Here is a 16408-nt window from a genome sequence, read left to right as displayed (position 1 = left end):
GAGTGTTGAAGAAAAAAAATTAAATAAAACAAAGAAATCATAGTCTTGAAACTTCGTTGAGCTCAGTCACAATAATTTCCAAAAAGCATGAAACCCAGGTAGTGTTTCAAAGTAACACGCCTTTATTCATTACAAATAAAAATTTGTTCCTTTGGAACACTTGCTGGTTTTATTATTTTTGGAAATTATTGTGACAGCTCATCAATGAAGTTTAAGAACACTAGTTTCTTTGTTTTTTTTATTTTTATCCCCTTATGAAATGCAATCATATCTAACTGCTCCTACTGTGACTAGGGAACAGGTCTTCAATGCCCTCTCTATGGCCAAGAACACTTCATCAGTGGGCCCTAACAGTAAACCAGGCTGCCTAAAAAATAGCTTGAAACATGACCTATCAGGTTATCTGGAATCACTATTTAACCATAGCCTCTAAACAAGCTTCATGCCTCATGAATGGAGAATAGCAGCCATCATTCCTTTGAACAAAGGTGGGCTATCTACAGATCCTGGAAACTACAGATCCATAAGTCTCACTTATCTGATCTGTAAAGCCATGGAAAGAATTCTCATGGAAATGATCAGTAATGACATAGGAAACCTCTAGACACTGAAACCAACCCGGTATTTCATTAAGAGCAGGTCATGTCTACTTAATCTGGTGGACTTCTTTGAGGAGGTCAACAAAGCAATGGACAAGGACAAAATGGTTCTCTCAACAAAGTATATCCCACTCAGGTGTTGACAAACCCAAGATGTTAGGTATAAACCCTTGTCACCCTGTGGATAAGCAGTTGTTTCATACACAGGACCTAGGAAGTTAGAATTGGGAAGTCCACCTCTACAACACGGCCATTCACCAGCGGAATCCATCAGAGATCGGTCCTGGGACCATTACTTTTTGGCATCCCTACTTCTCTGAAGTGAAGGCCAGCATTATGGGCCTCTGTCTGACTAAATGTGGTCAATAAAAAAATGGATGCGAGCAAAACAGATCATACTGCCTGTCTTGACTTGGCCAAGGCATTTGACACAATACCCTACTTGGGCATTGCTGACAAAATCAAGAGGTTTGGTAAAAACCCTTATGTAAACCAGTGGATAACCAGCTGGCTCACAGGTAGGACTCAGGAAGTTAGAAATGTGATGTACACCTCTACAAAGAGACCAGTCACCCTCAGGATTGGTCCTCTGACCGCTCATTTATGAAACTTCTCTGAAGTCAAGGCCAATGTCAAGGGCCTCTGGCTGAATAAACTTGCAGCGAATCACAAATTAGGAGCAGTCATAGAATCTACCATAACACTAATGTTTTCAAAGAAGGGCTGACAAGTCCAAAAAAATGGATTCAGAGCCACGGATTAAAACTAAATGGCAAGCAATGCCAAATAGTATCCTTTGGGAAGTCAGCCACCCCTGATAACTACCATATTAACAACACACCCCTAAGAGTCGACCCAGTAGTCAGAGATTTGGAGAGACACATAGACAGTAATTTAGCCTTTGATCATCATCTGTCTATGGTAGTGAGGAAGTCATTCTGTGTTGTGTAACTTATAAACAAAGGTAAGGCATCTAAGTCCATTGAGGTTATTGTTACACTGTATTCGGCATTTATCAGACCTACCAATGAGTACAATTCTCTCCTCTGGTATGGACCTAACCAGGCACATCCAACAACTGGAATATCCATAGAGGTTCCTCACTTAAAAAAAAAAAATACAGGGCATAACTAACATGTCCTTTATAGACTGCCTCAAAGCCCTATCTCTGTATTCTGTCTCCTACAGACTGTTGAGGGGAGATCTATACCTGGCATACAAGGCATCATCGGACCCCACTCTGATGGTCCTCCTGCATATCTACCAAACAAACAGCACCAGAATTGCCTGTTCTAATGACTTAAACCTTGCTTTGTAATACAAATAGGGCCTGCTGGAGAAACTGGTATGTACCCCAGAGTATACCCCTTCTCTTGAACAGGCTCCACACAAATATGAAAGAGTTCTTCTCTAACTCAATTCAATTGTAACTTCAACAAATGGATAACAAACAGGAAATTAATCCCTGGTTTGGTACCTATGTCTCTAATGGACACAGGCATCCAATAATTGTTTCTTCTCCCAGGCCTTGGCTTGTAAAGGTTTCATATCCCAAGCACCTGCTTACACTTATGAAGTGTATCAGAACTTGGCAGAGATTTTTTATGCATGGCTAGGCTTAAAAAGGCCCTTGTGGTCATTAGCCTAGCACCCACCTATGTATATACAGCACCAACTTCCAGCCCAGTTTACCTTGGGCCCCAACACAACCACATCTTGCACATGGCGCAAAGTTGATATCAGATCATCATGCATACATTTCTCTGCAGAAGGCATTGCTCCTGTCCCTCATCTCTGCAAATGATATCTAAGGCTCACCCCTGTGTATTTTGTTGCTTGTTGATGCACGTTCTGGTCAGTCTATGCTTGGATGAGCACACCCTGGTTGTAAGTTTGCATGCGTCACTTTTGGTGTTCTATCTGCTTTAATCTGGAACATAATTATTAGCCGTCTGCTGCACCTTCATCTGGTATAGTCCTTCCCTGCTTCTGGCTCCTCTAATTTCTCTTCATTGTGCTCATCCACTACTGACTGATGTAGTGAGGCATATTACTCCTGCATGTATACTCCAGGCTGTAACAGTGTCCTCAAAACTGTTATATAACATAGCACAGACACAGAATATCTTGGAACATATGCCAAGGGTTATACTACCAGGCACCACCAGATACATCCAGGCATTAAAAGCAGGTCTTCAGCAGGCCAGGCACATGTTTGTTGAGGGAGCTGGTTTGTGACAAAGTATTGTTGTAGCCAGTGTCTGAAATGGTCTCTGCAGATTTTTGGTGGGTGTCATCAACCATGGCTTCATAGCATATCCTGCATTGTCAATAAGATGCCCTTGGGAAAAAATCACCTCTCACAAGCCACATGTGATCCATATATGGGATTCATGGGTACTGCCATTTGTAGCCTTCAAACACATTCTAGGTTATATCTTGTGTATTACAGGCACCTGACAGTTGATGGAGTGATAATAGTTATGCTTAAGGTACATTCTTCAGAGTTCACCAGGAGGAGCCCTTAACTGCAATGTGGGTGCATTCTGTGGCTCTGAGAACCTCAAGGAAATGGACTATGCCATAAAAGTCCTGCATGATTTTGTCAGATGTTTGGAATTCCCCAACCATATCCCCTTGTTGGTCACTGAATTTTCACTGTAGCTAGCATTCTCAAAACCACACATACCTTGGTATCTGGAGGAGCAGATACTTCAAAACTCCCATTGGTATGCAAATGAGGGCAACACCTCTTGAACCAACTCCTGCATAGTGACTGTTTTCATATAGTAGTGGACTATAGTTTCAGTGTCAGGAAAGATATGAAATGTTAAAATGGATAACATGATGCCTCATAGGGTGACGACAGGCAACACCATGATTACTGGTTACTAGTATGACCTGTTGAATATACAAGTTTGCTAATACTGCAGGCAGCAACCCCAAACATCTTTCCATTGTTCCCACCCTATAATTCCAGGATTATACAAGGCATGTAGTCATGGAATATATATGTTTCTGCATGACTCATATTTGCCCTTGTTTCCATCTGCTGAGTTCCTCATTACCTTGTCCTTAAAACACCATGTGGGCTGCTAGATTGCTCAGCCTCTCCTGCTGATGCTCAGTGTGTCTATGAATCTCATATGTTCTGTGCAGGGCTGCTCTTTGTGAGCAATTGCTGACAGTTAATCTAAGTGGATATGTGATATAGATGGAGCAATGCTTTGTAAGAAAAACACTACATTTTAGCACATGCAGAAGTGTAGTAAAGTATTGTGGGGCAAAGTCAGAAGATGTCACTCAGTTGGTATTGCAAGTATAGGCATTCATTTCTATATGGGAACTAATTCTGATACTGTTTTTCATGACTGAAGGACTTGCTTCAGTGCCTTATGTGTGATCTGATGCATTTTTTCAAAGCAGACTTTTTTTTGTTTACAAAATCTGTCTATCTTTATAAATAAAGTTCTTATCCTAGATGCAACTTTTTCAGTTAATAAAGTGTAGTATATTGCAAACACTGTGTTTAGGGTAACCATTTTTCTGGAGTCTTCATAACAGCAAATAATTCAGCATCCTTTTTCTGACATTTCCAACGCATGGGTTTTGTAACTTATACCTTTCAGTCTCTTAGAGCAAGAATTCTGGACAGTGCCACAATTAATGGAGAGGCAAAGGCCCAAAATCAGCGTAAGATTTTAAACATTGCTCCTATACACTTAGAAAGTTGCTAGAATAACATGTTTTGCATTAGCAAGCATTTGCAGGAGGATGTGAAGTCTGAAACTCAGATGTCTGTTATTATTCAGTAACTTCAGTCATTAATGATTTTTCAGAAAAATCAGACATTTTTGAGGAACTGACCAAGAATATGAGGCAAAAATCTCTAAATTCTGCTAATTTATGGACAATTGAGGGTTACTGCTTACTTTGACATCTAACTATCCTGAGCATGTTAGCAATAATCGGCATGTATGTGTTGTAGTTATAGCATATGACCACTAGGGACTTGTACGGCATGCTGCATTGACACTGTGTTTCAGGTTTCTGTGCTAAACTGAGCACTTACGCTGTTTATTAAGTTAGATTTTTAGTATGTTATATAGAATACATCTTAGTCACAGCAGTCTTTTAGTCCACCACACAGTTGATAGGTATGCCAGTGTTGCCAAATCATCTTCGTAGCTGGTAACATGGTATCTCAGTTGTCTTTACAGCTGTCTCCACTGTGCACCCCATGACTTCTGTGACAATGTGCTGCACATAAACACAGATGTGTCCATTGTGTCAGATCACATGTATAGGCAACGGTGTTGGTACCATGTTTTCACTTACTGTGATACACATTTAGTAAGTGTGTTGTTTGGTAGGAATGCTGTGTGCACAGTTGGACTGGTCAGAATATTTGGTGAACTTCTTTCAGCTGCTTATGCTGTGCAGATCTCACAGGTGGCTGTCAGTCAGCATTCTATTTTTAGACTTGTTCTCCATATTTCACATTTTTATTTGTTTGGGTAGGCCAATGGTACTTTGAGTGCTTCAAGTACTAGAATATAAAAAAGTTCCATTCTTAGAATCCTAAAGTGATTTGAAACAAAGCTGTCAGTTTGCCATTGTAAGTGACCATATCATTAAGTATTTTCTAACAGAAATGGTTATTTTTTTGTCACTGTCATTTAAATGAAGTATTACATTTTATTACATTAGCCCATTTAAGTACTTTACCCAGACTGACTTTCATAAACTACCTTGTTATGACAGGAATCAGCATTTCCTAAGATGTGTTGGCGTGATTCATACACACACACACACACACACACACACACACACACACACACAAGGAAAACACTACAACACTTCTAAAATGATCATATTTCTTACATGGTGTCAGTTGCAGAAGCAAAATAATGTACTTTTGTGATAGCTCAAACTTAATCTGAACTGGTTCCATCAATTGGCTGACAGAAAATGTGCCAAATATGGACATCATTTGCAACAATAATACATTACATTGAATTTAAAATTATAACACTTTATTGAGTTCTGCTTAATTCTGCATTACATGTATCATGTTTGAACAAGTGTATAAGAAAAAACTTTGCACTTGCTGATTTAAGAATAATTTCATAAAACCAAAAACCACAGGAAAACATGTCAGACTGGAAGAACCATTGAAGTTAAAAACATTAACTTTTAATTTTGCAAGTAAAAACTTTTGCCTATCAAGGCTTCCTCAGGCAAACAAGGTTCTCTAGATAATTACAATTATATACTTCAGAATCACATGATCAACTAGTCACATGATAAAATCTGATGATCTAACAACATAATGAAAAATATTAATAGTAAAAAAAAAAAAAAGTAAACGACCATAGTTTAGAATACATATGTAAAATGCAGTTGTATTCACTCAAAATATCACGGCTATCCTCATTTGTGTATCTCCTTCAGTAAAGGTTTAAGGGAGACATAGACATTCAACCCAGGGGATATATGGACTCTCAACTGCAATATCCAGTAATATTCAGACATTTCAGTAATATGGACAATGTCATCGCCATGAAGGATATGGTGTAAAACACTTAATATACAAAATATGAACTTATGATTAAGCCCATTTTTGAAAATGTTTATAAAGGGATTGGTTAAAACAAAACATACCAAATGATAAAAGGTTCCAGGATGCACAAAAAATAGTAGTAACCAAAAGTAATGCACCCAGTAGCCATCAAGGAAAACCCCACTTTATTTGAATCAAACACCAGCAAATTCCATTAGTTGTTAAGCACTTTCATCATAGATAATGATTTCATCAGAACAAGGATAATTCACATGCTTGAAGAGGTCTATATATACCTAAAAAAATTAATACATATTAAACCAATGAATTAGGTTAAATCAATCAATTAGGAAAAACTTGCTTAAAGACACATACTCCAATATAAAATAAATACTAAATTCTTAAGTATAAAAGTCTATGTACATGCATGCACAGCTCTTGTGAAACATAGTATATGAAAATGCATAGTTTTAAAATATTTTTTTGTTTTGTATTTAAAATGTATAAAAAAATGTATGTATAAAATATAAAAAAATTTCATGCCTAAAAACATAGGAATACTTTTAAAAAACTTTAAAAAAACATTTAAAAATACTTGTGAGTTTTAGTAGACAGGAAATGCACAATGATTATAAAGTCATATATTTAATCTGAGGTCCCAATCCTTAATTTTGATTCTGTCCTTTAGGGCTGGTAATATGGATACGTCAGATTAAATAGATGACTTTATAATCATTGTGCATTTCCTGTCTACTAAAACCCACAAGTATTTTTAAATGTTTTTTTTTAATTTTTTTAAAAGTATACAAAACAAAAAAATATTTTAAAACTTTGCATTTTCATATACTATGTTTCACAAGAGCTGTGCATGCATGTACATAGACTTTCATACTTGAGAATATAGTATTTATTTTATATTGGAGTAAGTGTCTTTAAGCAAGTTTTTCCTAATTGATTGATTTAACCTAATTCATTGGTTTAATATGTGCTAATTTTTTAGGCATATATAGACCTCTTCAAGCATGGGAATTATCCTTGTTCTGATGAAGTCATTGTCTATGATGAAAGCGCTTAACAACTAATGGATTTTGCTGGTGTTTGATTCAAATAAAGTGGAGTTTTCCTTGATGGCTACTGGGTGCATTACTTTTGGTTAAAACAAAACATACCTATTTATCTCAGATGCATGACTGCGAATGCGCTGTTTCATTTTCTGATTTGTCCTACCAACATAATAAGGACTGCATGACAGACATTTCACCAAATAAACTAAATTCTTTGTGTTACAGTAACATTCCAAAAATGTCTTGTTGCATTGCTCAGGCACTTTGAATTTTCCCTTTTCCGCTAAGATTTCCTGACCTTGAAGCTTATGATATTTCGTAAAGAGATAATGAGCTGAAGCCGCTGGGGTGGGGTTTGGGTTAAGATCTTTTTCCCCTCAAAAAAAAAACTATTCCAAGGCAGACTTTTTACCATTTTTGTTCATTAAAATTAGTGGAAGTATACAGTTAATAAAGCGGGATTTGATTGTATCTATTATGTCATTATTTGAGTGACGAAGAAAAAAGACTAGCACTACCACTAACATTTTGGGCTATAGCAGGGTGGCAAGATTACAGATTGTAAGGAGGGTTGCAAGTTTTTACACATGTCCTACACACATCCCCATCCATAATCTAGGCAGCATAATTCAGTGCCTGCTATGCTCAGTTGTTATGTTTGCCTACTAATATAAACCCCTACCCCTAGGATGCTCAACTGAAGTGCTACGGGCTTATCAGCAGGCTCACATTGCTCATATGTCCTTGATCTTGTTTTCCCATTATAAATATGAAATCAAGACTATAATTATGGACAATGTCTGAATTCATCTGCAAGGAAAATTATGGATTACTCATGACAGAAGATTAAAATCAAAGTCAGTGATAGATTTGAACCAAAGCAACATAGAATGACAATACAAAAATCATGCCAGACAAAACTTATAGAGCAAAACAAAAATAGAGAAAACAAAATGAGCCTCTTTACCCACTAATCTCTGCAGTACCATACTCTGATAGCTCCCTTATCTGTACCTAATCAACCCATTTGTTCTCTGGGATTGGGAGCTGGGCATCCTAGGTTAGGCAAGAAGACTGTCTCATTCATGTCATTAGAAAGCTCGGTCACTCCATCTGTTATTCTGTGTGAGAATCAAGTGGTAGGGAGCAGGCCAGTTTGTAGGTTTTTTGGACCTGCCCACCCTTCCGTCTCACTAGATGGCTATCTTACTCATGATAGCTACCTGTCTAGAGGAGAAGCATGTATGTTCTCACACACATCTACCTCTCCCAGCTAAGTGGTGTGCATGAGCTACTAGCAGGCTGAACTAATAACTATGGTTATGCCTTTAGATAATACTGATTCTACTGGTTTCTTAGTGAATGGATTTAGTCACCTGACATTAATGCAGTGTATATGGGAAGTGATAAGATAATAGGTGTACACAATAAAAGGACTTCACTCAAAAAACACAGTTTAAAGAATAAGAATCCTAAAGGTCATTACTGGTGTTAATCTTTTTGAATGTTTCTAAAAATAACATTACTGGACATCTAGAAGGAAGTTTGCCTTTTTTCAGATAGCTCAAAATATAACAGCACTGGTGCTGAAGATAACATAGGTGAGCTGAGATAAGCCTTTATAGAACTGGAAGGATAATCTACAACATGGCAGCATGAATTCAGTGCAAAAAATGTAACATAAGGCAATTGGAAAACAAATGGTAAGTGAAGGAGTACACAGTTTACAGCAAAACAGAAAAAAACAATGAGTGAGGAAAGCACTGTGAGAGTATGACAGAAATCTGTTGGACTAATGTAATGCATAAAAAGATATGTCATCCACAGGAAACAAGGTTGTTGTTCTCCTTTGATACAGATAATCATTCTGGAGTATTGTTTGAAGCTCTAATTGCCTTATCTTTATAAGGACATAGTGCAGAGGTGGCTCAAATAATGGCTAAAAAAATGTAAATGTTGGGCAATCTGCAGTAAGACTCAAAACAGAGCTTAGAACATTTTATCATGAATAATAAAGAAAACAGAACAGAACACTGCAAAAAAGTTGAGGCTTGTTAAGCATATTCCTGTACTTCAGTTGCATTCCATGTTTAAACAGAGAGAGAGAGAGAGAGAGGTGCATAAGGACAAATATAGAATTTTTGAAGTTACAAAGCAGAAACGTAGGAGAGTTATGAGGAAGCATTATTTCACAAAGGCAGTGCTCAAAGTTTGGAAAAGACTTCCCGTAGAGAAGGTGGGATCAAATGTAGTACCAAACCTCAAGAATGTGTATTCTATACACAAATGACTAGTTCGTGAGTAGGTTCTTTAACTTATTTAGTACATCGAGAAACAGGAAATCTAGGCAAGTCAAACTGTTATTTTTATCTGCATATAGTTTTACAATTTTCTAATATATGCATTAATATGAAGTTAGTTTAGTAATTATTTTTTTAAATTAGACAGAGTTGTTGTGTTTCATGTGACATATTTAGGTAAAGTCACCCAAAATTTTCACAGATATGCTCTGTCAAACTGAATTATAACACATAAATGCATGAATAAAACTAGGACTTCAGAATATTTTGTTCATCTGACCTGATACTTTCCATTTTTCCATATGACAGCGCTTGTGTTGATTACAATGTCTATTCCTTTTAGAGCCCTGGGATCTACTCTTCCAACTTTGGGAAAATAGAAGAGGTCTGTTGTTGGTATGTAGACATTTATAATATCATAGGTCATCAAGGCATCTCCATTCATGTCAAAATAGAACTCATCATTAGATCTGGTATTGAAATGGACATCCTTTACATAGTGAAGTACCTGTGGATTGAGATCAGGAAGGTGAATGCCCATAAGACACATATTTCAGTTAAATAACCAAAGTTAAGTATTAGTCCTATTTTATTTAAAACTACAGCTTTAGGATTTTGATGCCAAAACATAGCTAATTACATAGCTATTTAGTGTTCACGAGCATGCATCTACAGAGTACTTTAGCTATTTGCAATTTCATTAAAAACAGTAACTTGCCTGCCAGTGCTGCATATCCTGAATGCTGGTGCAGGATCTGTTAATAAAAGGCCCAGATCCTGCTTTACATGAAATTAGGTCATTTAATGCATGCGCAAAGGCATATACTGCAAGATATGAATGATAAGTGAAACTTAATGAATTTAGTTCAAATAAATCCACATCGAGCTCTTCTATACGCTCCTGTCCTGTGCAGTATGTTAATTCTTGATCCACTTCTTCAACATCTGCTTGTTGAGAGCTGTTCTTCATTACCCAGCTGCATTTGAAATATTCCTTCCAAAGAATCCTTATGAATATATCTTTTGTAGATGCAGAAGGTTTCAGACTATAAAGGAAGTCCCTAAAACCAAGCATATCAGTGGAAGATGGCGTTAAACCTAAAGTGCCATTTAACAATGGCCATGTCTCCTTAGTGAAAAATCCTGGTGTTATTGTACTATGTGAACTTAGTATCATAGTTTTGCCAGTCACATTAATTGCATAAAAGGCATCCAGTATAACTTTTACATACACTTCATCACAGTTGATTATTACAATATTTATAGAGGAATTGATCACCATCTCTGCAATCATATGAATCTTTTGCTTAGAGTATTGAACATTAATTTTTTCTATAAATGCAATACAGGCATTAGATTTAAGGATCTCTCTCTTCAAGTTCTGTGTGCTAGTTTCACCAATGCTATTGTCTGATGTTAGAATCCCTACCCACTTCCAGTCATAATGGTCAGTAAGACGAGCCAAAGCATAGTCCTGATACACAGTTCCAGAAATAGTACGGAGGAAGGAAGGAAACTGTAGCTTGTTACTTAAAATTGAATGAGATGCTCCATGGCTGATCTGAAACCAATGAATTTGCAGAATGGAAAAGGGAAAGCCCATTACGAATAACACACACAAACATTTTTGCTTCACTGCATATAAAGATCAATTGTAAAATATAAATGTAATTCACCATAAAGTAAGACCTTGACTTTTACCTTAAAATTCTGTACCCAATGATTGGCTGTGACAAATGCCCATGTTGATTTGTAAGCATGCCTTTCAACTATCCAGAATTTTGCAGAAGTCCTGTTTTTGCACTGTCCTTCATAACATTTTTTATTTTTCCGATAATTCACTCTGGATTACAGTCACTTAATGCCAGACACAAGAGTTTCAAATTTCTTATTGTTCAGAAAATATATACTATTAGAAAATCTGTGTTAACTTTTTAAGTGAGATAGAGTAATATTTAAAAACTGTCCCTGATTTTTGGGGCTTTCTCTTACCCGCATTATTTTAGGCTTTGTCAGAATTCTTGAGCACAAAGGATGAGCGGTAGGTTTGTAAATATGCTCAACTAAACTTTCTTTACTGAGTGCCTTGCCATACATTTTCATTTCCAGACAAGCACTATTCTAAATGTATGCATCCCGACTGCTGCGGGGCCTGCTAGCTGCTTTACTACCTGGTCTACTGTAGTTCTTACCTAAAATTCAACTGGGGTTTGGAGGGTAGCCTAATGGTTAAGGTGTTTGCCTTACAAACACAAGGTGCAGGGTTTGAGTCTCACAAGGAATAATTGGCTAGGCTTACAATGGCTTGCAAGGGCAATGGCAACCAACCTATGAACACAGAAAGAAAAGTGAGAGTGCACTCCTCCTGTATACTAGATGTGCATTCCAGTAAAATGCTTGAACAATGGGTGAAAGTGCAAAACCATACTGCAGAAAAAAGGAAAAGTTAGAGTCTTTTGTTGTGCAAACAGAGATGTAGTACTAATAAAACTTGCACAGGAGACCACATTTTGCAGTATACAGACACTCAAAGTACACAGACAAGTACTTTAAGCCATATTGAAAATAAATCAGTAACTGTTCTAATGAAAGTCTTCTTCTTCTTTTGGCTTTTCCCGGTTAGGGGTCGCCACAGCGGATCACCTGTCTGCTCATGACTGGCAGTGGAGTTTTACAGTGTCAAGTTGCCAGCCTGGCACCCAACCTTTCACAGAAGGCACAACTGTTCTAATGAAAGTGATTTTTGTTAATTTCTGTGGATGACTTGTATGCCTATCTGCATGCTATTTTGTGTTATTAGTATAAACAAACATTTCTTTGTCTCAAATTCAAATACATATAGTACAATGCATAAAGCAATATTGCAAGATGCACAGCTGCAATGGGGGGGGGTAGGTTCAGAGATATGGTATGCTAATATTCAACATTAATATAATGAAGTTAATGGTGAATACAGATGAAAATAAATAAAATGGAGTAATTTAGAAATGTATAAAAATTGGGTCTATATTAGAATATCGAAGTCTTGAAACTTCGATTGTTCTAATACCAACCCCTATTCAGCGAATGCTGAAAATAGCGAAGCTGCAGAACATCAAATTTTTTCCTAGGGAAAGAATTTGGTTGGCCATTTCTGTGGCTTCGCTATTTTCAGCACTGTGGTGGAAAGTTACGGGTCGGGTTCAGGTAAGTGTGCGATTGTGTGGACGTGAGGGTTGGGGTGTGGGTTAGGTGAGTTAGGGTTAGGGCGCGGGTCAGGTAAGTGTGCGATTGTGATGGATGTTAGGGTAGGGCGGGGTAGGTGAGTTAGGGTTAGAGCACGGGTGAGGTGAGTGTGCGATAGTGATGGACCTTAGGGTTAGGGTTTGGGTTAAGGTAAGTGGATAGATAGTAGTGTATGTACAGTTTAGTGTAGGGTTAGATGTAGGATTTTAAGTGTATGTGTGTGGATTGCTGTTTTTTTGGTGTGCTTGTGTTATGTGTATGTGTTTCAGAACAGCAAATTTTTTCCCCGGGAAAAAATTCGCTGTTCTGCATGTTCGATATTTTAAGCGTTTGCTGAATAGAGGTCGATATTTGAACATTCAAAGTTTAAAAAATTCGGTGTTCTAATATAGACCCATAAAAACTGCATGACAAGATGCAACCACCAGAGTAGCTGAATGCCATAAAATCATGGTGAACAGACAGACTATACTAATTTGTCACAGGTAGCAGCAGCAACATCAGCAGAAAGCAGAAATGCATGACACTATATTAAACTAGAAGCTGCTAAGGGTGTGCATCATTACTCTGCACTTCACCTAAGGATCTAGTTTCACCTTACTTTCCATCTCCTTTATGGCACAGAAATAATAGATTGCTATCAAGTGGACAGAAGCGCCATGCAGGAGCTGGTGCATGCCTCCCCTCACATGCAGTCTTGTGGAATGCATGGAACACTCATTCCTGTGGACACCAAGGTATGTGTAGCACTGACTGTCCTTTCTACAGGGAGCTTCCCATGACCTAAAGGGACAATGTGGGCATATCCCAAGCATCTGCATCCTGCATAGTATATCACTTTCTCCATGCCATGCTATGCCACATGGAGGAGCAGAAGTGGTTTACACACACCTCAGAAGAGAGAAACAGCACTGTGTGGGAGTTTTATGACATAGTCCATTTCCTTGAGATAAAGGATGTCATTGACTGCACCCACAAGACCCCACCAGGGGCAGAGGGCAAATTATATCAGACGTAATAGATTCCACTCCATGAATCTGTCAGGCTATGTCCAATGCATAGAGTATGATATGCAACGTGGCAATGCACCACCCAGACAGTGCTCAAAATTCCTTTGTCTGGCACATGAGACATCAATAATTTGTTTTTGCTGATTTCTTACTGGCTTACTGAGCACAAATATTAAAATATATGGTTAGAAACTGTCTAATAGGCTAACCCCCTGACTTTTCTAAATCACAAGTGGGCTTTGTTAAAGTGTGCAGCAGTACAGATCATTTACTTACTCTGCAGATTTTAATGCAAGTCTTATTTGACATACCTGACGCAGCAGTAGCAGTTGTGGTTGACTTTTCTAAGGCCCTTGACTTCATAGGATGGTCCTATCTATGGCACATTCTAGATGCTATAGCAGTATGCCCTGACTTTATACAAGTAATTAAAGCCTTATATTTCAGTCCCTCAGCAATGGTTGCCAATTTCAATCTTAATGAAGAAGGGAGCTAGACAAAGATACCCCCTACCCATGGCATTATTCATATTAGCTATAGAATCTCTATGTATCTTTTTAAAACAAGGACAACAGTTATTCAGCTGGGAGAGGATGGATGTTGAAGTGTGGTTGCTTTTATCTGTGGATGATTAAGTTTGACTAGAAATCATTATCAGGATTTCCAGCTTATAGAAGAAACTCTTGATGCATTTGCTAATGTTTCAGGAATAAGGGTTAACCATTCTAAGACATTGCTATATCCAATAAATAAAGCTGCTGAAAATCTCAAAATAGTTATTTTGCCTAGATCCTTTACATGGGCTAGCACAAATCTGATATAGTTATGTATTTATTTACATTCTAACCTGTTTATGATAGAAATAAATCTGTGCCGTATATGGGATAAACTGTTTATCTGGGTTCATGTGTAGAAGAAACTTGGCTTGCTTCTGTTAGGCAGGATTTCAGTGGTCAAAATGTTTGCATCCCCCATATTGATTTAATACATTTCATCTCATGTGTTTCTAAAAACTCTGCTCTGCTTAAAAAGATTAATAATTTACTGTCCCAATTTATTTGGAAAGGAGGTGACATATACCTAAGCTGCTTGCATTTGTGTTGACTGGGATTTCTGGACTGGGTATTCCATGTTGGGTCAAGTACTCTCAAGCTTTTTGTTATCACAACTTTTTGCTCTTTTTCAATAGAATTACCTGTATCGGCAGTAAGATCATGTTAGCCCAAACACCATGGTTCTTCACCTAGTACTCCCATTGTCTCCCTATTCATCAGAAGAAATGGTTCACTACTGTTCAAACATATACTGCATTAAAATAAATAAAGAAAGTAGTGGTGTCTTCTTAGATTACCACATTTTAACTTTAACTTTAAAGTGTGGTAATCTAAGAAGACACGGCTATTTTCTTTATTTGTTTTTACAAGTTTATTGGTGAAAAGCTGCTTTTGGTGGATACCATACTGCATTAAAACAATTGTGTATGGCAATAGCTCCAAAGGAAGTCTGTGGCTCAGTGGCTCCATTACGGGGAACCCACATATGAAGAGATCAGGAACAGTAATTTGACTTATTGATTGGGAATCTAAAGGAATAAAGTAGCTTTTTGACTTGACATTGTATAAAGAGGGTTCACACATCCTCTGGGATCTTCAATCATTGCCACAAAAATGGAGATTAGGTACTGAGGCATTTTGCAAATACTTTCAGATAAGACACCCAATAATTAGGTCCTTGTACTCTAATTTGATTCATGGGAGGCACTTTCATTTAGGTGAATTAATAAGTAAAAACAATGGGTGAATACCTATGTAACTGCGTTGGTGGTGCTGTGGTAGCATTGTCACCTCACAGTAAGACGTTGTCCTGTTCGATTCTCAGCTAAAGCGTCTTCTGTGTGGAGACATGCATGAATGGACGTACCTTCGTTGAAGGTTGTGTGTCAGGGCTGGCAACTCGGTACGTAAAAATCTACTGCCAATCATTAGCCGACCGGAGTTCCGCTGTGGTGACCCCTAACCGGGAAAAGCTGAAAGATGCAAGAACAATGGGTGAATACCTATAGAATTAGTCATAAAAGCATCAAAGCAGTAGTGGTTTAAGATTCCTTTTTATGATGGGGAGAAAAGGGCACAGTAGGTAGCTAGTGGAGCACATAGGACATGTGGGGAAAATGTACAGATAAACTATAGACTACAGGATACATGGTAAAAAACTACTCTAAGAGAGAGACTTATAACAGACGTTTTAGATCACTCAGCCATATGGATAGAAATACAAGAAAATAATGAATATATTAAATTGGGAAAATTAATAAAAAGAAGAAAAGATAAACTATGGGGTGAAAAGTGAAAGAAAAGTATGTGACTATAGAAATATCACATTTCCACTAAAGTGTGTTATAAAAACTGGTCTGGTCTGAGTGGTGGCTATTTTTTATTGAAATATAAAAACATGTTTTTAGAATGACTGGCAATCAGATGTAAGAAAAGTGGAAACAATTTATAAAACAATGTGTATGGATGCTTTAAAGGATTTGGAAAGGAGCAACAGAGAATATGTAACAGAATGGAGAATTTTTTAAAAGAATCAAGAGAAAAATTAAAGAAATTTAAGCAAAGATATTACTTGCAAGGTAAAAGGAGTTATC

General features: G+C 37.4%; 1 protein-coding gene across 1 annotated transcript in view; it reads right to left on the bottom strand.

Moving 5' to 3' along the window:
- LOC122788678 (vomeronasal type-2 receptor 26-like) overlaps positions 1-16408 on the bottom strand; it is a 145923-nt gene that overhangs the window by 71672 nt on the left and 57843 nt on the right. The window contains exons 2-3 of the mRNA XM_044055574.1: positions 10245-11087; positions 9807-10034 (exon numbers count right to left, since the gene is read on the bottom strand). Coding sequence (XP_043911509.1) covers positions 9807-10034; positions 10245-11087 — 1071 coding nt within the window. The remainder of the gene's footprint in view (positions 1-9806; positions 10035-10244; positions 11088-16408) is intronic.

This window comes from Protopterus annectens, chromosome 14.part0 (assembly GCF_019279795.1).
Source record: "Protopterus annectens isolate FY-2018-M chromosome 14.part0, PAN1.0, whole genome shotgun sequence".
Lineage (NCBI taxonomy): Eukaryota > Metazoa > Chordata > Ceratodontiformes > Protopteridae > Protopterus > Protopterus annectens.
The sequence above is the reverse complement of the archived record's forward strand: the minus strand, read 5'-3'. Positions and strand labels throughout refer to the sequence as shown.